The sequence below is a fragment of the Staurois parvus genome, unplaced genomic scaffold (genome assembly GCF_062004578.1).
Source record: "Staurois parvus isolate SC_StPar_1 unplaced genomic scaffold, SC_StPar_1.0 ptg000832l, whole genome shotgun sequence".
Taxonomy (NCBI): domain Eukaryota; kingdom Metazoa; phylum Chordata; class Amphibia; order Anura; family Ranidae; genus Staurois; species Staurois parvus.
This window is the reverse complement of record NW_028318628.1, coordinates 4,481,381-4,502,814: the sequence shown is the minus strand read 5'-3', so window position 1 is coordinate 4,502,814 and position 21,434 is coordinate 4,481,381. Positions and strand designations below refer to the sequence as shown.

At 41.5% G+C, this 21,434-nt stretch overlaps 1 protein-coding gene across 2 annotated transcripts in view; it reads left to right on the top strand.

The window, feature by feature from the left end:
• The window catches only part of LOC149443792 (rab-like protein 2A), a 38,355-nt gene extending 17,537 nt beyond the window's left edge, over window positions 1-20,818 (top strand). For both annotated transcript variants that reach the window (XM_089655323.1, XM_089655322.1), the window contains exons 6-10: window positions 5,611-5,690; window positions 9,869-9,980; window positions 10,114-10,211; window positions 10,302-10,385; window positions 13,343-20,818. In XM_089655323.1, coding sequence (XP_089511449.1) covers window positions 5,611-5,690; window positions 9,869-9,980; window positions 10,114-10,211; window positions 10,302-10,385; window positions 13,343-13,423 — 455 coding nt within the window. In that variant the 3' untranslated portion in view covers window positions 13,424-20,818. The remainder of the gene's footprint in view (window positions 1-5,610; window positions 5,691-9,868; window positions 9,981-10,113; window positions 10,212-10,301; window positions 10,386-13,342) is intronic.
• Window positions 20,819-21,434: the final 616 nt, after the last annotated feature.

Here is a 21,434-nt window from a genome sequence, read left to right as displayed (position 1 = left end):
GGTAGATGTCTGTTTCTGGAGTGCCATTTATAAACATCACTTCTGAAATCACCCTTGGGCAGCCAATGCACCTATAAATGGTTGTGAATGAAGCCATTATCTGATGGCTTGGTTCACAGACACAGGGCACAAAGCTGATTCAATTGGCTCTATACCATGTGATTGCTGTGATTGACCAATAACAGTATCACTAATGAAAACATTGCAGTGTTTGCAAATGTTTGAGCCCTCCTCTTCCTCTTACAGCAGAGGAAGTAAGAAAAAATTAATGAAAGATCATTCATAAGTTCCAAATTAGAAGCAGCAGACTCAAGGTAGAAGGAGTTTGATTGTAGGATTGCTTTTAACCCTTTCACCCACCCCCCTCCTCTCCTGCAATGCTGATTTCTATTCTGTCCTGTATTCGATTTGTATATTAAACCTTCATTTCTCCTAGATTGTAAGCTCCAAAGAGCAGGGCCGTCAATCCCCTCATGTTTTGCATTGTATTGGTATTGTTCTGTCACATGTTCTGTCCCCCTTTGTAATGTACAGCGCTGAGCAAACTATTGGCGCTTTATAAATACTGTATAATAATAATAATAATTTCTTTATCCTGCACAATAGGCCTCTAACCTACTTCTCCTTATGTGTGTGACCTGTACATTATTCACATGCTGTATCAAATTTGCTACCAAGCTCTATGTTCTAACCACCTTAGTGCCAGCAGGTTTCTTCATTTCAAAACATTTGTGGCAAAAAAAAGGAAAACACCTTGGGGTGTCTACTTTCCAAAAAGGAATCATTTTGGAGGGTGTTTGCTCTGTTCTTGGATTTTTATTTGATATGTTTTATAATACAAAGTAAGGGAAAAATTTTTTCAAGCTTTTGATCTTTTTTCCTTTATATAGTAAAACAAAATTGTAGAAAATATTTATTAAAGTGTTACTTAACCCAGAACAGTAAAATCAGCCTGTATATGCAGTAAAGCATGCTTGTTATACTTACTGTGGAACCTAAGGGGTTAATCTTCTGCACTGTTTGATCCTGTCTTCTCTGGTCCTCTCCTTCTTTCGGTGTCCCCCTCTTATCTCCTGATAAGACATATAGTGTGGAGTCACACTGCACATGCTCATTTTGGTGTGTATTGCTAGAGAGGATTTTTTTTGGGGGGAGGGTGCATGTGATAAGCACAGGGCTAAAAAGCACTGTAGAGGTCAGGGGTTCTGCATCTCCTAGAGCAGAATGAAAACTCCTCCTACATGCTTTAACATGTGATCTGCTGAACACTGATAGAAGTCACAAGAATGCTCTAACTGCTGATGTGAAAAGGTATTTAGCAGTTTGTATTTACTGAAATAATTGCATTTCCATGTTATGTGTACTGTGGGAGACCAGATATAGTGAATACAGTGACCTGGGTTTAGTAACACTTTAAATACCACCAAAAGAAAGCTCTATCTGTCCCAAACAAATTATCTAAAATTTATTTGGGTACAGTGTTGCATGATTGAATAATTGTCAGTCAAACCAGTGGCATAGCGTGGGGGTGGGGGGGGGGGGGTTTGCTGGCACAGGGCAGTACTTTGGGGGTAGCACATATTTGTTCCCGTTCCCTCCTACGCCCTATTGAAAACCTGTGGCTCCATCCACCTGCTCCTCTCCTCCCCCTCCTCCGATGTCAGTTCCGTCCTCCTGATCATTCTCCGGTCTGTGTTTGAGTGACAGCCGCCTCGGGAGGTGCAACTGTCCTAGAAGGAGGGGATCCTCACACTGCTCCGTCCACTCCGCTTCCAGCATGCCTGAGCTTATCACACCGCTGTGTGTCTCTGTTACATTCTAACAGAGCCCAGGGAAGGGAACAAGCAGCTGAGCTGACAGAAGCAGAAGCTGACTGAGCCAGTAAGCCCCAGGGGATCATCTAAGTGAGTGAGAACTCACTGTCACTGTGACCAGACCCTGCCCTCTCTCTCCCTGACTCCCCCCTTTCTCTCTCTCTCCTTGGTCCCCTCTCTTTCCCCCTGCCCCTCTCTCTCCCCCCTCTCTTTCTCCTTGCCCCCACCTCTCTCTTTGCCCCCCCCCTCCCTGCCAGCACTGGAAATAACTTTACCCCTGTAATAACTTTATCCACTTAAAGCGGTATTAAACCCCAAAGTAAGCATTTATCATATTGCAGCTTACCAATTCTTAAATGTGGTGGCTGCAATAGTTTTCTTTTTTTAGATGTTCTTTCTTTTATTTACACCTGTTGATCCTGCCAGTAAGTCTGTTGTTTTTCAAAAGAACAAGCTGTCCTGCAGATTTCACAATTAGAACATTGAGACAAACCATTTAAAACTGGTAGAGGTGCTTATAATGATCTGTTTTCATTTATTTGTGTAAAACCTTTATCCCAAAAGGAAAACAAAATGTTTGCTGTAACTGCTTATGAAGTATTAGCAGGAGTTTGGCTACAAGTTGTTTAGTGTACCTCAGTCTTCTAGTGCACCTACCACCACCCCCCACCTTCCTGCCCCTCATACTGCTGTCCAAAGGTGTCTCTGTTGCTCCTTCATCCAGGGTGGGGGCGCTCTAATACAGAAGGTGTGTTACTGACCAGATCACCAGGGGAAACCTGAAAATAAAAAGCCTAAAAACAGAAAACAGATGCAGCCACCACATCTACACATTGGTAATCTGCAATATATTACATATTTGATTTTGGGTTTAATACCGCTTTAATTTGTTCCATGATATTGCTAATATTTGCACTGGAAATTGTAGCCCTCTCCATTCACAGCCTGAGCCCCCGTACCACCATGGCCCCAGGTGAGGGGGTAAAAAAACATGAAGAAAGAAGGGACACCACTCCCCTCCTCCCATTCCCAGGTGTCACTTCTTTTTTTTTTTTTTCTTTTTATATTCCAATGGTTTTTTATTAATTAAACATTATAAAACAGAGGCATTATAACACAGGGGCTATCAATTGCACAGAAAAAAAATGCAAAATAAAAGGAAAACAGTGCTCTAACGCCAACAGGGCAAAAGGTACGCCCACGCAGGGGCTATCAATGGCACATAAGGAACAAAACATTAATGCAACTGACTCTAACAACTAAAGGCAGCTGTCCAGTCACACCAAAAACAGAGAGAGAGAGAGAGAGAGAGAGAAAGGGGGGAAAAAAGGGGGGGGGGCAAAAAGCAGGGGTCCAAGAGCGCCAATATCGAACGCCATTACATCCCCAGGCTAGCCGGGGGGAGTATGGGATAGGCATATTGCAACCACGGCTCCCATATTTTCAAAAATTTATGGTGGGAGTCGTTGTGGATACTCGACATCTGCTCGTTGAGCATCATAGTAGTCATACGATCCCGCATCCCCTGAAGAGGGACAAACGGACTCTTCCAGGCCTGGGCAATTGTTCTAGTGGCCGGTAAAAATAAATAAGAAGCCAACTTCTGCTGGTGAGCCAAGAGGCCCGGTATGGGGCAATGAAGCAAGACATACCGGGCATCCCGGCGTATGGAGAGATGAAACAAGGTGAAAAGGAGGCCAAACACACGAGACCAAAAACGATGACCACCAGATGTGCAAGACATCTCCATGATGGCCACAACCCCGAAAACATTGATCACTACATCCAGGGTTAGCCCGGTCCAACTGAGCCGGAACCCAATACAAGTGTCACTTCTTTAATTCCCCCTACCATATGTTGGGGTTAATATTAGCTGGCTGCTCTGCTATATATAAGGGCTTCTCGTTATTTACAGCCTGAGCCTCTGATTGGCTGCCTGCAGCCTTTTATTATTGGTTGAATCTGAGAAGATATCTCTTTGACTGCTGTAGTCAGAGATATCTAAGATACAACCAATATTAATAGAAAAGGCTTCGGGCAGCCAATCTGAGGCTCAGGCTGTGAGTGGAGGAACCCTTTGCATTTCCACAGCCACAGTTTGATACGGTACCAATGAAAGGGACTCAGGGAGTGCTAAAAGTCCACGGTCTAGGGCAGGGGTCTGCAACCTTTAAGACATAAAGAGCCACTTGGACCCGTTTCCGAGAGGGAAAAAAAGACTGGGAGCCGCAAAACCATTGCAACATTTAAAACAAATCCGACACTGCATATATTGCGAAAAGCGCTCTGGTCATGAAGGGGGTTTAAGGGCCCAGTAAGCAAAGGGTTAACCAGGGCCACAGTGTATCGTCATAATCACAATCATAGCCTTAGGTCAGTGGTGGGCAACCTTTTTTTTCAACTGAGCCAAATCTCGCCAAAACCACGATTGAAATTTATTTTGAGAGAAACATTTTTAAAACTGAAAATACATCCCCCATATAGTAATTCATCCCCCATAGTAATTCATCCCCCATATAGTAATTCATCCCCCATATAGCAATTCATTCCCCCTATAGTAATTCATCCCCCATATAGTAATTCACCCCCCATATAGCAATTCATTCCCCCTATAGTAATTCATCCCCCATATAGTAATTCATCCCCCCTATAGTAATTCATCCCCCCTATAGTAATTCATCCCCCCTATAGTAATTCTTCCCCCATAGTAATTCATCCCCCATATAGTAATTCATCCCCCATATAGTAATTCATCCCCCATATAGTAATTCATCCCCCATAGTAATTCATCCCCCATATAGTAATTAATTCATCCCCCATAGTAATTCATCCCCCATATAGTAATTCATCCCCCATATAGTAATACATCCCCCATATAGTAATTCATCCCCCATAGTAATTCATCCCCCATATAGTAATTCATCCCCCCTATAGTAATTCATCCCCCCTGTGTCAATTCACTTACCTTTGCTCCGCGCGTTCCTCTAGCTGTGTTCCCGCGCCGTTCTGGTCTTCAGGGCGGACTGTGAGAGGAGAGGAGTTCGTCACGCTGCCCCGCCTACATCCTGACAGCCAATGTTTGGAGGAGGGAGGGGAGCGGGCGCCCAGCACATAGAAGAGCTGCATTAAAAGAGCCGCGGCTTGCCGACCCTATTGCCTGTCACCTGGTGGGCAATGTGCTCCGGAGCCGCAGAAAAGGTGAAAAAGAGCCGCATGCGGCTCCGGAGCCGCGGGTTGCCGACACCCGGTCTAGGGGCACAAATGACTTGCCTTGCCCCGGGCGTTGATAACCCATGCTACACCACTGAATCAAACTTTCACAGCAGTGTAAACTGAAAAAAGCCTGGTAATGAAGGGCTATATACCGACAATTATGCAGGCCATAGACGGGTCGTTTATCGGCCGAATTTTCGTCCGCACGAAAAATCGGCCTATATTCACGCCGTTAGTGGGGCAATGCCGTTGGTCGTTTTTTTGCGGATTTTCTCATTTTTTTTTATCGGTCATGCTGGAAAATCCACGAAAAACGGCCGTATTTTATGAGCATTGGTGGCAGCATCCATGGCGGCAACGACCGATTTTTCATTTATCGGCTGACAATTTGGTCGATAAACAGCCCATCTATGGCCAGCCTTAGTGTCTGATGGTGTGGGCCATGCTCGTACAGACAGTGGAAACAGGGACTCTTTATACCTTTTGCAGTCCTTAATGTAAATTGAAGTGCGAGGGGACAAATCTGCTACTTTGTATAGGTCATATTCTTCCTTAATCCATTTTTGCTTCTATTTTACTTCAGACTTCTGGGATACAGCAGGGCAAGAGAGATTCCAAAGCATGCATGCTTCCTATTATCACAAGGCACACGCCTGTATCATGGTAAGCTTCACACAAGTCAACACACTGAACAGAAGGCATGAATCCTAAAGAAACAAAAGCAAAAAAAATCTTATAAATTTTAAAATAAAAAATATGAACCAGAGCAGTATAGTTTTCCTTTAATCCCTTCAGGTCTAGAGGTAATCAAAACAGTGACCAGACACAACCCTCAATATATATTTTAGCAAGCAGAAAAAAGGAAAATAATCTAAAGAAAATTAAGTGTTAGTTTATTTTACTTGTAATGTTTTTGTATATTTCAAAAATGGACCGCGCTAAGGTCACAAATTGACTAAATAAATTATGCAATCTTTGAAGTGATAACAATGAGCAAAATTCAAATACAATATTAATATTCAGTCCCAACATGTGAATAATTGGTGCAACGATGCTGTATCTTTAACGGTGATACTCCATGCTGAAATGACAAGTGCTTCACTGTGTTCACACTGGTGCCCCACATAGATGGAAACTCACCGTCATTTCATGACCACCTATCACTAGGTAAGTCACATTTGCTTTTTGGGACTATCCCAGTATGCAATCCAGTCCTGATGGCCGATATTCCTTCGCCCTTATAACCGTGCTCCTGTGCCTATGACCTTTGGAGGATTCACTGGATACACACAAGCCTGGATGAAGTGGAGTGTACAATACTGGAGTTTGAAATACAGTATCATTTGAGCCGTGGGGGTCTTTGCTAGAGTGTTGGCACCCCTGGAGGTTGTCTATGGTCCTTTTTTGCTGATTTGCACTTATTTTGGCTTTTATTATTGCTGAAAATATGAAATGCTGCCTGTGGAGGAAAGGAGCTTCCTGACATTAATGCAGTCCTAGTGGAAAGTTATTGGTTACTACCAGCAACCACGGTTATAAGGTCGAAGGAATATCGGCCATCAGGACCGGATTGCATACTGGGATAGTCTCAAAAAGCGAGTGTGACTTACCTTGAGATAAGTGGTCATGAAATGACGGTGAATTTACATCTATGTGGGGTACCAGTGTGAACACAGTGAAGCTGTGGTTTCATGGAGTATCACCGTTAAAGATTTGGATCCTCAGCTCTACCTCTGAAGAAGTGCGTGCGCACAAAACGTGTCAGGTGGAGCCCAGGACGCCGTTGACACTACGCCGCCGGTGCCACGTGGAGGCCCGGCAGCCATCTTTAATCTTAAAGGGTCAGTCATTTGATTAAACCTGCACCATTGTGAGTTTTTCCTGAACACTCCTGTTTTTCTTGAATAAAATCATTTTCATCAACCTACTACACTATGGGTTCTTTCCTGTGTCTTCTGCGATGAGTCTTTTCAGCTTCTGCAGACCCAGATTGATCCCTGCACCAGCCTTTGAGAGGAGGAATTTTCCACTTCACACACTTCTGTAAGGATTTCTGTGACCTGCTGGACCTCCATTTCGCCACACGAGGGCGCTTCATCTCTACTATCTTCAGCTCCTGCCCATTACCAGACCAGAAAAGAGAGGGGAATCTCCATGATATCATATACACATGCGTATTATTAATATGTTTCTAGTTAGTGCGCATTTCTAACTTTTGCACTGGGAATCAGCGAGCACCATTACTGGACTGTGATTTATTTATTTATTGATTTATTTATTCATTTGCTTTGGTTTCATTTATTATTTATATCTGCCCGCAATATAGTAACATCACACAGCGCTGCATTTTCTTTATATATAAAGATACAGCACAGTTGCACCAATTATTCACATGTTGGGACTGAATATTAATATTTTATTTGTATTTTGCTCATTGTTATCACTTCATAGATTTCATAATTTATTTAGTCAATTTGTGACCTTAGCGCGGTCCATTTTTGAAATATTTAAGATTTTGTGTTTAGTACTTTACAATTAGGACTGCTGCTATTTAGGTAACTTATATATAGTCAATTCTTTTATATATATGTTATTTTTTTCCTAAGCGCAACAGCACCCCTTTTCTTTCCAAATGTTTTTGCATAATTTTATACAATTCCAAAAATTTTCACAAATTTATTGTTCGATTTTATCTTGGTTACAGGGACCTCAAAATAAACGTATGCAAAAATGCATTTAGGTAATAAATTAGGAAACTTGACAGCTAATCAGTTTAGCGTTATTGGTTCTAAAATTGTTCTATTACCTCTACAATATGTGGGGATACCTGATACACGTTGTGTAATAGCCATTTGCGTGTGTGTGTTTTAAAGGGTTTTTAGTTTTTTAGGGTTTTTTTGTTTGCGATAATATTAAGTCAGCGACAGCTAATTTTAATGGAGAATATCTTTCCTCTGATGTCTGCTCCACCTACAGTGTAAGCAGATCAAGGGGTACAGTTCCTGATCTTACCCGACTTCTGCCACCAGGATTTTGGAGCTCTGAACCCTGGAAGTGTACAGAGCTAAGCAGTCCTGGTTTGCTTGACTCTTAAAAGATTTGAAGGAGAGTTCACTGATCTACTCCCATTATCCACCCTGACTCCCCTGCAACAATCCCAGACTCATGTAGGATCCAGGTGAAGTCAGGGACCAGGAGCAGGGGAAACAGGAGGGGAAGCAACATGATGCCTGCCAATAGAAGTAATCGGGTGGTTTTACAGCCACCCAGTCACTTGAGCATAGGTGACAGAAGCCAAAATGAAACATTGAAAAGAAACTGTCAGCTGCAGATTTTCAGCCTCTGACAGCAGTAAAAGGGTTGAAGCTGAAGTCTAGCTAAAAAAGAAAAAAAATTCCTACAGCTTTAGTCACTTCAAAAGTATGTCTTGTGTGCAGGCAGCTGGACCCTGGAGGAATCTTCACTGCAAGGATGCCTGACCTCTTCCTGTCCCTGTCTAGGCTGGTAACCACTCTTAGTTGATCAATTGATCTTAGATGTCAAAGCTAAAGTTTAGCTAAACGGAACAATAAATCCCACAGCTTTTGTCACATCACTTACCTCTAAATAAAATTATACCCCATGTTGTCTTCACTGCATGGATGCATGTCCTCTTCCTGTCTCTGAACGTCCGGCACTGAAGTGGTTAACCTGCTTCAGGTCTTCAGGCAGAACAGCAGTACAGATTGTCCGATGGGGACATGCCCCCTCCTTCTTCCTCCTCCATTGAGAAAAGGTCTTTCATTGATAACATAATCTGTGAATGGGGAATAGTCTGGGTAATCACAGGATCCTCTCACAGGAAGGAGGGAGCATGTCCCTGTAAGGCCGACTTTACCTCTGTTCTGCTTAAAGACCCAAAGCTGTTAACCATTGCAGTGTCAGAGGTTAAGAGACAGGAAGAGGACAGGCATCCTTGCAGTGAAGACAACATGGGACATACTTTTTTTTTTTTTCACAGGTAAGTGATGTGACTAAAGTTGTAGGGATTTTTTTGTTCCTTTATCTAAACGTCAGCTTTAACGGCTAAGATTAGCTCAGAGTGGTTACCAACCTAGTTTCTGGGGTACCCTGCTGGCACTGTAAAAAAACACTCTTGGTAATTGGAGCAATCTCTGTCATATGAAGCTACACAGGAAAAAATACTTTATTGTCATTTCAAAGCAGGGACCTGCCTGGGAGAACATTAAAGTGGAGTTCCACCCAAAAGGGGAAGTTCCGCTTTAATGCTTTGTCCCCCACTCCCCATTAAGGACTGGCACCTTTGAGGAAGGGGGGGGAAGTGGGTACCCACTCCCACTTCCACTGCCATCACCTAGGCAATCGGAAGCGGAAGTTGTCCTCCCTCCCTCCCCGTAGTTTTCTGGGACACGTGACAGGTCCCAGAAGACCACGGGGCCATTCACAAAGCGCAGTGCTTCTTGCGCATGCCCAGTAGGCACCCGACTGTGAAGCCGCAAGCTGTCACAGCTTGGTGTCCACACTAAAGAAGACGGCCAGTGAAACCAGCTGTGGTGAGGACACCACTGGACCAAAGGACAGGTAAGTGGCTGTATTTTAAGTCAGCAGCTACACTTTTTTTTTCAGCTGGAATTCTGCTTTAACTGATAAGTAGGGCTGTTGAGAAGCAGTTAAGGTCCAATATATGATATACTATTATAATTTTTTTCTAGCCAATGACCATTTTATTTTATGTTTGAGATCTAACATCACAGAGCTATGCTTGTACAATACATAATATACAGTATGTGTTACAATGCCTTTCTGTTGAGTAAGTTTATTGCTCTTCTTTTTATACGCAGGTATTTGATGTACAAAGAAAAATTACATACAAGAACCTTACCAGGTGGTACCAGGAGCTGCGGGAATACAGACCAGAGATTCCTTGTATTGTTGTAGCAAACAAGATTGATGGTAAGTTTAAATTTTGTAATGTAGCATATCTTTTCTCACGATGCTTGAACATGTTTATCTACATTGTGCAGATGATGTATGTCATCCAATGTCACTAGTAATCAATCATTACTGTCACTTTTTTGTTTTTTAGCTGATCTTCGAGTGACTCAGAAAGGCTTTAACTTTGCTAAGAAGCACAACCTGCCATTTTACTTTGTTTCTGCTGCAGATGGTACAAATGTGGTAAAGGTAATGCACATTATTAGTGGTTGGAATCTGCTGCTTTTATATCTTTAAGGATTTGTACATGCTTTACACATTTACCATTTTGTGTTTTAGTTGTTTACAGATGCTATCAAACTTGCTGTTTCTTACAAACAGAACTCACAAGACTTTTTAGATGAAGTGATGCGGGAACTGGAGGTAATGGTGATGCCCACTGAGTGTTATAATGTGCATTATTATTAAAGCTGAATTTATACGCAAATATACAAAAAACACCATATAATCCAGCTATGTGTCATCAAATCGTAAAGTTTATTTTTACAGTTGCAATAAATACCTGAATCTATTTTGATATTGGCCTCCTGTAGTCCTCTGTACAGCAAGACTGCTAGAGGAGCAGCACTTAGAGCCAATCAGGGCTTATTCCATAGTACACTACTGTTAGTAGTTCAATGAGTGCATATGTTTACAAGAGGAAAAACACAAGGATGACACTATCACTCTACTGCTGTTCCTTCACCATCTACTTACAAGAATCGGTATGTCCTGGACCAGGTCTTGCAGGGGTCTCTGGATCACAAGACTAGCTAAAGATCATTTAAAAATAAACCTTTAGCAGGTGCAACAATTTAACTAATAACCTATAGGTCTGATTTAAGAAAAAAATGTCTTGGTCAGCACACTGTGCTAGATGGAAAATTTCTAATTACTACCCACGTCTTCATGCTGCCTGCCTCTAAGATCTCTGTATATTAGTTGACAAAATCCAAAAGAGGGTAAATGGTGGAGATTATGCTCTCTTGAGTGGATGGATTATCAAATATTGAACCTAGGCCAATGAGTACAGTAACTTGGCAAAAATGCAGTAGGCTGCTTGTCACAACTATGCCTTGATTAAGAAAGATCTCCTTTGGGACATTGTGTTGTACAGTAGCAAAGATGCAATATGAGATTAAACCCTGAACCCCTACATTGCTATGTTTTTTATTTAAATAGAGCAGGGAGAGGTTAAAACCTCAGTGAGGCTTTTTTTGTTGCTGTCTGCATCTCATTGTGGAAATTTTCCATCACTTCCTGTCCTCTAAACAGGAAAGTTTTCCAATGTGAGGAAACTCCACTCCTATACAGATATCACTGAAATAAGTGTCCTTGTTAGAAAATGTCCCCTTTATTACTCTTCTGGTGACAATTCGAATTTGGATTTTTGATTACTTTCATTCCCAGTGACAGTGGGTCCACTAGACAAAATGGGGGGTCCGCACTAAAATCTGGCAGGAGTTCTCACCTCTCATCACTTTATAAATAGCTAAAAATGGCTTTAGATCACCTTTAATGCGCAGTTGCACTTTAACCATTTAAGTCCCTATGAATGTTTACTTTTTGTGGACCAGAGCATCATATGGGTGTATTAATTTGTTAAAGGACAAGTTCACCTTTTAAACAAAAAATAGTAAATGCACATTTTTTTAAAGGTAAAAAAATGTGCAATTATTTTTTGTTTCGGGAGCCTCTAAAGCATTGCACCAGTGATCAGCAGATCGCTGATGCCATGCAGGTCTTCCCCTAACCTGTCAGTATATTTTCTTGCTTGTACATCCCGTATGGGACAGCAGATACTCATTGACAGGAGCGCTCAATGAACTACCACGGCGCTGTTTAGTGCCATAGTAGTTAATTGAAAATTACAAGCTGACAGCCACATAGGCTGTCGGAACTTGTAGTTTTCCCAATCACAGAATACTGTGAATGAGTGAAGCAGCTGGGCGGGTGGAGTGTTTTTTTACATTTGTGACAGCTAGTATCGGGGAGAAAATCCCCCGCTAGCTGTCACAACAGGGAGCGCTGGCTGGTCCGATCGTAACATGTTACATGTTACACCCTGAATGTAAGTGTAACATGTTACGAAAGGAGAGCTTAACCTTTAAAACTTTAAATACTATTTTTTGTTTCTGTGGCTGCAGCTACATAACTTGGCTGTAATGAAGTATGACCCATGTTCTGCAGGCTCATGATCCATGTAGAAATCTTCTATTGATGCCTGGTCATCTTCGCAGCACTGAACGTTTGGCACTGCAGGGGTTACCGGCTTCGGTTTTCACATTAGAGTACATTGAAGAAGGTCCTGATGGGTGCTGTCCCTTTCTGTCCTCCCGTCAGTTGACAAAATTCCTTGTATTGTTTTCTCAGATTGTAACACATGCTGTGAATGGGGGGAGGGGAATGAATGACAGAATCCCTATTTTACATTCTGTGAAAACAATGCAAAGACCTTTGTCAGTGGAGGAGAGGACAGAAAAGGGTGGGTGCTCATTAGGACCTTCTTCAATATAATTTAGTGTTAGACCCTAAGATGTTGAAACCCACAGCACAAAAATTTCAGCACTGTGAAGAGAACCAAGCATCACAGGATTTCAGCAGGAAGCATCAGCCTGCATGACATGGAACATACCTAATACCTATACTTCAGCTTTAACAACTTTGTCTTTACTTATGATACTAAAGAGATGTTGCCATGTGTATGTATACAACTTTTTTTATATTAAGAAAATGTGTTTAGTGATATTGCCTTGCAAGGAATAAATACAAAAGGAAGCAAAATATCAAAATAAGGTCTTTTTTCCAGTTTACCAGTGTTACTACAGATACAAAGTACACATTTTTAATGTGTCCTTTTTGTTATGCCACTAAGAGGCATATTTATGAAGTAGTGAATATGACTATATCATCAATCACTGGTGGTGAATCATTCACTGTCTTTTAAAACACATGCACAAGGCAGATTTTTTTTTAGCTTTCGTTGTAGATTGAAGATGTAGACTAGAAACCCTGTCAAGTTTCATACTGCGTTTCCTCACTGGGCAGATTCTATTTGTCCTGGTGGCCTTTGCCACCAAGATAGAAAGTGATGGGAGATATAAAATTGTATAGTTGTAACAGAGTCCTTGTCTCCCGTATCCAAACTGGAAAAAAAATTATCTTGTAGTTTTTAAATAGTAGCTGTGCATAAAATAAAAAAAAATCATGTAATTGAACTCTTGTGTTTATAGTATATATTCATTTAATGGTCTTTAATGTAAATAGATTATGTTTGATTTGGTATGTTACTTTTTTTTTTATTTTGAGCTAAACCCCTATTTCCCCAATTTTCCTTACAGAACTTTGAGCTTGAGAAGCCTGATGACCAATCTCAAAATGAGGAGATCTCTGAAGACAATGAGTCACAGGACGCTGCTTGATATGCTATTTAAAACAGACTTTTGAAAACAATGCTGGACATAGGTTTCTTTGATGTTGACCAGGCCCACTACCTCCCACGCCAGCTATCACAGGAATAGGGGACAAGTTTCAGTAGCTTTTAAAAACATTGTGAAACTAAGTAGAATGAAAGGGACTAAATTGCTTTCAACTTAAGGATGTTGTTTAACATTTTCAGAGAATGCATACCAAAAAGTTTTTTATACCTCATGGTATGGCAAAAAACAAGATATGTAAATTTGAATGGTGGAAAAGTCATCTTGTGACTGGTATAGGGAATTTCATTTTGTGGACTTGTCTGCAAAGTTTTTATTTGTGGGATGTTGTATGCAATGTCCATGTCCTTGGAAATAAGTAAGAAATATTGAGGGTAGCTTGTAACTGGACTTTTTTGTAGACACAACTTTACTGAACAAAGAATATTCAAATCAAGGGAAATATCCCCTGGCAAATAGTTTTTCTTATTATTCTTTAAAAGACACAGAATCAGAAGTAAATCAGTTAATTGGGTTTATACTGCTGCCCATAGGAGGCATCAGAAACCAAAAAACAAGAAAGTCATTGGCCAGCCGGTTGCAGTCTCTCCAATTCCCATCAGGCTTTTTTTTTGCATTCTTTATTTAAAAAAGGGTTGCATCACATACACCAAACAAAATATGAAGAAAAGTGTTGCACAGGTCTTTTTTCACCAATAAGTACATGAGGAACATCATGTGTACAATATATGTAGAAAAGCCAATATTAACAGCCTTAGGTTTTACAGAACAACCCCAATGTCTCTGTTAACCTTAGCTTTCATTCAAGCAGATGAAGACAGTGTCTGAGAGCTGCAATTTCACCCAAGTTTCTTTCCTTTTTTTCATTGCTAAGAGACAAGGAAAAAGAATATGAATGGGGGGATTCCCCATGGTATCAAGGGAAGTAAAGTACAGAACAGAGGGGAAAGATTTTATCCATTTTTAAATAGACCTTTTAAATATGTTTAACCAAATTTTTTTTTCCTCCATTAAATTACTTCATTGCTTCACTGCTGTGTTGTGCGCTTAGGGAACTATCTTGATTGGCTAATCCCTTGCGTAGCTTCAGAAGTCGTACCTGTAACCTGTCAGACGAAAGATTTTCAGGACTTATCTGAAATGTGCACTTCAACCACTGGGCTCTGTTTTTGGTACTTCCCAGACACCTATTGCACTGGTTTGTTAGCCCCAGAGCTCTGTACAGGTCCACTGCCATCGCAAAGCCTCTTGTGTGACCCAGTCCTTAATGAATCCCTTGAGGGTTTGTCCGTGGACAAGGCAAATAGCTCCTGGAATGTGGCATTTATTTTTACTGGGTTCTGTACATGGCACTCTACAGTACCCTAGTACTGTTTGTTTGCTGCAGAACACTCTTCAGGCCTACTTCTTCAGTAACTCTCTTAGATTTAATCTTATAAGAGCATGGCGCACTATTACATTTTCTCCTGCTATTGTTTTTTCCTAAAAAAAGAGCGCACAGGAGAAAAATGTGCTGCACTGCTTACTGCAGTGTTATGCTCACACTCTACTCTATATCGCCCTGCCTTTTCATTAGGAAGTAGTCTTTTCACCACTGCTCTGCTTGCAAGCGTTACACGCTTTTAACTCTGTTTGTCCTTGCTGCTGTTTAAAGTGAATTGGTCATCTCCAGACATGTAGCCTCTCCTGCTTTCAGCAGCTAGTTTGTGAGCACCAAAGAACTGCATTGTCCCTCCTCAAGGACCTGACACTGATAGCGGGGATTGTTGCCACTGCCTGAGTTTACACACTTCTCTGAGTCTTCCCTAGCTCCCTCATGTGTGGCCTCCTCCTCTGCATGATCCAGGGAGGATTTCTCTACAGCTATGATCAATTTTATGATCAAAATCACTGCCACGAGCACAGGGGCTGTAAGCCTACTTCTACACCTTTTCCTCCAGGCTCTTCTCTGTCCTTCCTGCAAATGTAGCAGTTGCTGTACACTCAGCTGATGATAGTCTTTTTGAATAGGAGTCTCTCAGTCTCTGGATGCGTTTCAGCCTGAGAAGCCTTAATCAGCTTATATAGCTCAGAGGCTTACCATATTGGTTCTAATTGGTAAAGTACACACTTTTTTTAAACTGCATCTGAGAACACTTCTGTTACTAGTCTGGGCTCCCTTAAAGGTCCTATGACTGTCAGCTTTTCCAGTTTGTGTCTTCCTAGAACCTGTTCTGTACAGAGACTGGACTACTCCTGACAAGCTATTCTATACCACTGAAGGCATTACTGAGCATTGGGGGGGGGGGGGGCATTTATTAAGAAGTCGGTTCTAATTGTGGATCTGGCTATTTCTTGGCTTAATAAAACACTGACTCTTCCAGTTAAGGATGTTCCGGTGTTTAAGGATTGGGTTGACAAGTGACTGGAAGTCCTTTCCAAGTGCTTGTTTTCCCTAACAGGCCCTGCCTGCAACCTGTTTAGCTGTCATGTCGATTTGCTAGGCCATAAGAGTATGGACTAAGCACATGCTTGACATATCCAAAACTATCCCTACTGATAATTCAGTTATAGTGTTATTAGAGTTTTTACCCACTGCATTGCACTATTGTGTTGCAAATTAGTGGATATTGTATAAATAATTTCCAGAATTAAACTGCTGTCTGTTAATATACAGAAAACTTTTTGAATTAAATGTTGGTCTGTGGAACAAAAATGCAAAAAGTGCTTGCCCTTTGATGAAGGGTTTCTTAGACAACTGTATTCACAATGTCACTGGAGGTAAAATAAACCTAAACTGTCAAATTTCCTTCAGCTACTTAGACCAAGGGGTGTTCCTTTCATTTCTGCCAGACATCCACGTCCAGACTTAAATCCGAGACCCAGTTGAATCACAAGTCCTGGACTCCCAAATCTTTCAAGCCTGGAAAGAAGTCCTCTTCGGAATGAAGGGATGTCCCCTCTTTCCAAAGAGAGAGGGACATCTGTTGGCTTTTGTGGACACCCGGACCATAAGTACCTTGGATGTAAAGGTAAAAGCTATGGTGTCCTGGCGCTACAAGCGAATGTTTTAATCTCTACCTTTCCCCCACTTCATATCCTCCAACCTGCCTGTGTCTCCACACAAGCTACCAGACCAATGTGCTGCTCTGGCAGACCTCCTAAGTAAAGGAGCCATTGCCATTGTTCCAGAAAAGTAAAGATTTCAAGGTTTCTACTCAAACCAGTTCAAAATTCCCAGAGCAAAAGGGGGCATTATACCCATTATGGATCTAAAGGTACTCAATGTCTTTATTCATGTTCACAGGTTTTGCCTACAATCCTTATTGTGGAAGGCTATGGTTTCTGTGGACATCAAGGATACATACTTGCATGTCCCCATCTTTCCAGCGTATCAGTGCTGCCTGCAGCTTGCTGTGGGCGCACAACACTACCAGTCTATAGCCCTCCATTTGTTTTTTCTTAAGGGCTATGAGTAATCACCAAGGTACTTGTGCCAGTGCTAGCTTTTTTACACTCTCAGGGCATTTAAATGGTGGGATACCTAGATTAACTCTTGATGAGAGAACAGCTGGCACAGACAATGTCAATCAATGTGTGACAGACTTTACAAAAGGTCAATTAGATCCTGAACTTAGAGAAGTCCATGCTGGAACCTACTCACCAATTTGGCTTATCTGGGTCTCATTCTAGACACAGCTCAGTCCAAAGTTTTTTTTTCCACAAGACGAACTCCTGACTCCCTGCTTTCAGATTTGTCATTTACAGTTTAGGAGCTCTTCACTTTTGCATGAGAATTCCGGGCTTGATGGCAGCCTCGCTCAGAGCAGTCTAACTTGCCCAATTCCACTCCAAACCATTGCAGCTCAATGCATCTGACACTCAAGTCGAGGGTATTCCTGGCTCAGTGGCTTAGGAATTCAGCTCCGGAGCCCGAGAAATCCTTCCTTTTGTCCTGGAAGATTCAAAGGATCCCAGCCTGACAGGCCCAAGAGGAGAAACTAGACTAAGCCTATCTCCCCATCAACATTCTGGAGCTCTGAGCAATCTGGTTGTCTCTTTACTGCTGGAATTCTTGGCTGCAGGGATATCCAATCAGGATTTAGTTGGACAGGATGACAGCAGTGGTGGACAGTTGACAGGCAGACAATTGAAAGTTTGTACCATATGCAAGGATTCTGTGGTAGTAGCGGTGGATTCTGCGGTGACACTGTGGGACCAGTATAATCTGATCTATGCCTTTCTTCCTCTGAAGCTCCTTTTTTGTCTTCTCCACAGGATTAAAATTGATGGCATCCCAGTGATCCTTACCATTCACAACTGGCCCTGATGGGTTCTTCCAAATCTTCTGTACCAGGGGCCTGTTTACCACCCTTTTTTTATGATCACTGGCTTTAATGGCATGGCTGTTGAAACCCAGGTTATAAGAGATAGCGATCTTTTTGATTCAGTAATTCTTATGCTTTCAGAATCTAGGAAGCCTATATCACACAATGTCTACCATCGCACATTGAAAGGTGTTGCTAATATAGTCCCACTTGTACAACCTTCAGTGATTCTGTGGGTTCTTAACTTGGTTCTGTCAGCTCATAAAGAACTCTTTATGAACCTGCCAGGGATATTCCTAAAAGTCAACGATGGCGTCTGCTAGTTACCAATAACAATAATTGTGATTGCAAAAAGTCAATAGTATAAACAAAGTGTCTAATTGCAAACCGTAAGATCAAGAAAAATCTAGAAAATCTGCATGTATGTGCAAAGTCTCAGATCCTATGTGATAAATAATTATCAATCTAAAATAATTAAATAATCCATAAATTGTGCTGAAAAGTTCTTGCATCCACTGTTCCCACTGCCAAGTGATCCACCACCAAAAATTAGAAACACTCCTTGCTCACCAGATGCTATTGACCTCCTTGTTTATATAACAAGAAAAGTTATATAGCGCTTTGTGGTCCCCACAGGACCCCGTTAATCGGCCCCTCTCTCTCTGTTATCATCTCTTCTCCAACTGGTAGAACGGTACTCCAATTGCAATTAATTGACATATAATCCAAAAAAGAAAGACACTGCTTTCCAGTGTCATATTCTTCCTATAGGCAGCAATGAAACCTAGTTGTTTCTAATATACTTCTGATCCCGATCCTGTGCCCATTAATATATTCCAATGAACAAATTTTATGGTAAGCATGAAAATCAGTTTTTTTTTTACAGCGTTAGATGATTTGCAATGTAGCATGGAGCTTTTGGATTATCCCTCAGTGCAACTTTTAAGCTGGCCATCTAGGGCATCGACTATGCCTTTTGAAATAATTCACTGACACACAGCCTGATTGTGACCCTTCAGAAACTTTGCAAGAGGAAATGCTAGAAGGGTTATATCTGGAGAAAAAGTTTTATAGCCACACTTTGTCAATTCCAGTTTTCTCTGAATGCTCTTGCCTGTATTGGCATGTTATGCAACAATTGCACATGGATTGTGCTGTTACATTAAGAAGATTATACCTTATTGTGTCACTTACACATTAGGAAGATTACACCTTTTATCTTCTTAACTGACAAAAAAAAACCTATTTCAGGAAGCTGCCTTGAGGAATGCCCCGGATTATACTGAATGGTCTGTTGCTGTTTTGATTATTGAGATAGTTTCAAGACAAAGAAACCTTTGATTTTGGATGTTGTCTTACTATTCATCCTTTAAATGACCACGGTTTTGCTTGGCTTAGATTACCAATCAGACTTTAGCCTGGGTTCACATACATGCAGGCTAGGATGCCATGCGATTTTAAAGGCCGATGCAATGTGATTTTTGTTAATGCAGTGCTGGTGCAATTCCAATGCAAATTGTTAAAGTATATCATATTGGAAATCGTGCCCAAATTGCACTGAATATCGCAAAGGACCCTTTTTAAAATCGCACTGCGGCAGGCCCACATGTATGTGAACAAGCTCAGCAGAAAAAAAAATGTTTCGTTTCACGTCTTGTGAATCAGTGCAGTTCAAAGTGCAGCTGAATTCGCATATACACTATATTGCCAAAAGTATTGGGACGCCTGCCTTTACAGGCACATGAACTTTAATGGCATCCCAGAACTTCGTATGGTTCAATGTTGTTGGCCCACTCTTTGCAGCTATAACAGCTTCAGCTCTTCTGGGAAGGCTGTCCACAAGGTTTAGGAGTGTGTCTGTGGGAATGTTTGACCATTCTTCCAGAAGCGCATTTGTGAGGTCAGGCAATGATGTCAGACAAGAAGGACTGACTCGCAGTCCCCACTCGAATCCATCCCAAGGGTTTTCTGTCTAGTTGAGGTCAGGACTCTGTACCTGCCAGTCAAGTTCCTCCACCCCAAACTCGCACATCCATGTCTTTATGGAACTTGCTTTGTGCACTTGTGCTCAGTCATGTTGGAATAGGAAGGGGCCATCCCCAAACTGTTTCCACAAAGTTGGGAGCATGAAATTGTCCAAAATGTCTTGGTATGCTGACGCATTAAGTGTTCCCTTCACTGGAACTAAGGGGCCAAGCCCAACCCCTGAAAAACAACCCCACACCATAATTCCCTCAAACTTTACAATTGGCACAATGTAGTCAGGCAAGTATCGTTTTCCTGGCAAATGCCAAACCCAGGCACATCCATCGGATTGCTAGACAGAGAAGTGTGATTAGTCACTCCAGAGAACATGTCTCCACTGCTCTAGAGTCCAGTGGCGGTGTGCTTTACACCACTGCATCCAATGCTTTTGCATTGCACTTGGTGATGTAAGGCTTGGATGCAGCTGCTTGGCCATGGAAACCCATTCCATGAAGCTCTCTATGCACTGTTGTGCTAATCTGAAGGCCACATGAAGTTTGGAGGTCTTTAGCTATTGTCTCTGCAGACAGTTGGCAACTTCTGCACACTGTGTGCTTCAGCATGCGCTGACCCCACTCTGTCATTTTATGTGGCCTACCACCTCATGGCTGAGTTGTGGTTGTTCCCAGTTGCTTCCACTGTGTTATAATACCACTAACAGTTGAAAGAAATTTCACAGATGGACTTATTGCATAGGTGGCAACCTATCACGGTACCACACTTGAATTCACTGATCTCCTGAGAGCGACCCATTCTTTCACAAATATTTGTAGATGCAGTCTGCATGTCTAGGTGCTTGATTTTATACACCTGTGACCATGGAGGTGATTGGAACACCTGAATCCAATGATTTGGAGGAGTGTCCCAATATTTTTGGCAATATAGTGTATGTGAACCGAAGCTTAATTAGCAAACTCATGGTAGTGTCAAATTTATGGCCTCATAACAAGCCTTGTTATTAAGGTATTCAATATTTCAGTACTTCCCCTTTTACCTTGAGATCATTTGATGTATTCTTGGGTTATTACATATAAAATATGTTTTCCTATTTGGTGTTTATGTATTTATCTGTAGAAGACTGGTTGAATACTTTGTTTTATGTGGATAATTAGGTTTGCAATGTTAACAGTATGTTGGTGTCTTGCTTTTCTTAGTTAATCCTACTAATTTAGGATCCCTGCTGATTGGGCCCCTACTTTACTGGTGAAGTTTGCAGAACTAGGCAATATTGACTTTATATGGTCTATATTCAACCAGGGAAATTGGCTCTTGACTCCTCTTCAGTTTAAGTTTAAGCATCTTTCCCTGTCACTTAAATATTAAATGCCAAAACAGTGCACAGTAGAGGCTCTGGAATTTGAGAGTTAATTGTTGAGTGGTAGGGCATAGCACAAGGGAGGATCAGGGCTTAATCAGGGCTTAATTTCAGTTTGGGCGGAGGTCAAGGCTGCATGTACAACATGAACCCCTTCTGATAGTATAAAAAGTTAAGTGGACAAAAATGGAAAAATAGAGTTAACTTGAAATTAAAGGCAAAACCTAACTACAGTATCTAACAGAAGTGAGTACAACCCTCACATTTTTGTAAATATTTTATTATATATTGTGACAACACTGAAGAAATGACACTTTGCTACAATGTAAAGTAGTGAGTGTACAGCTTG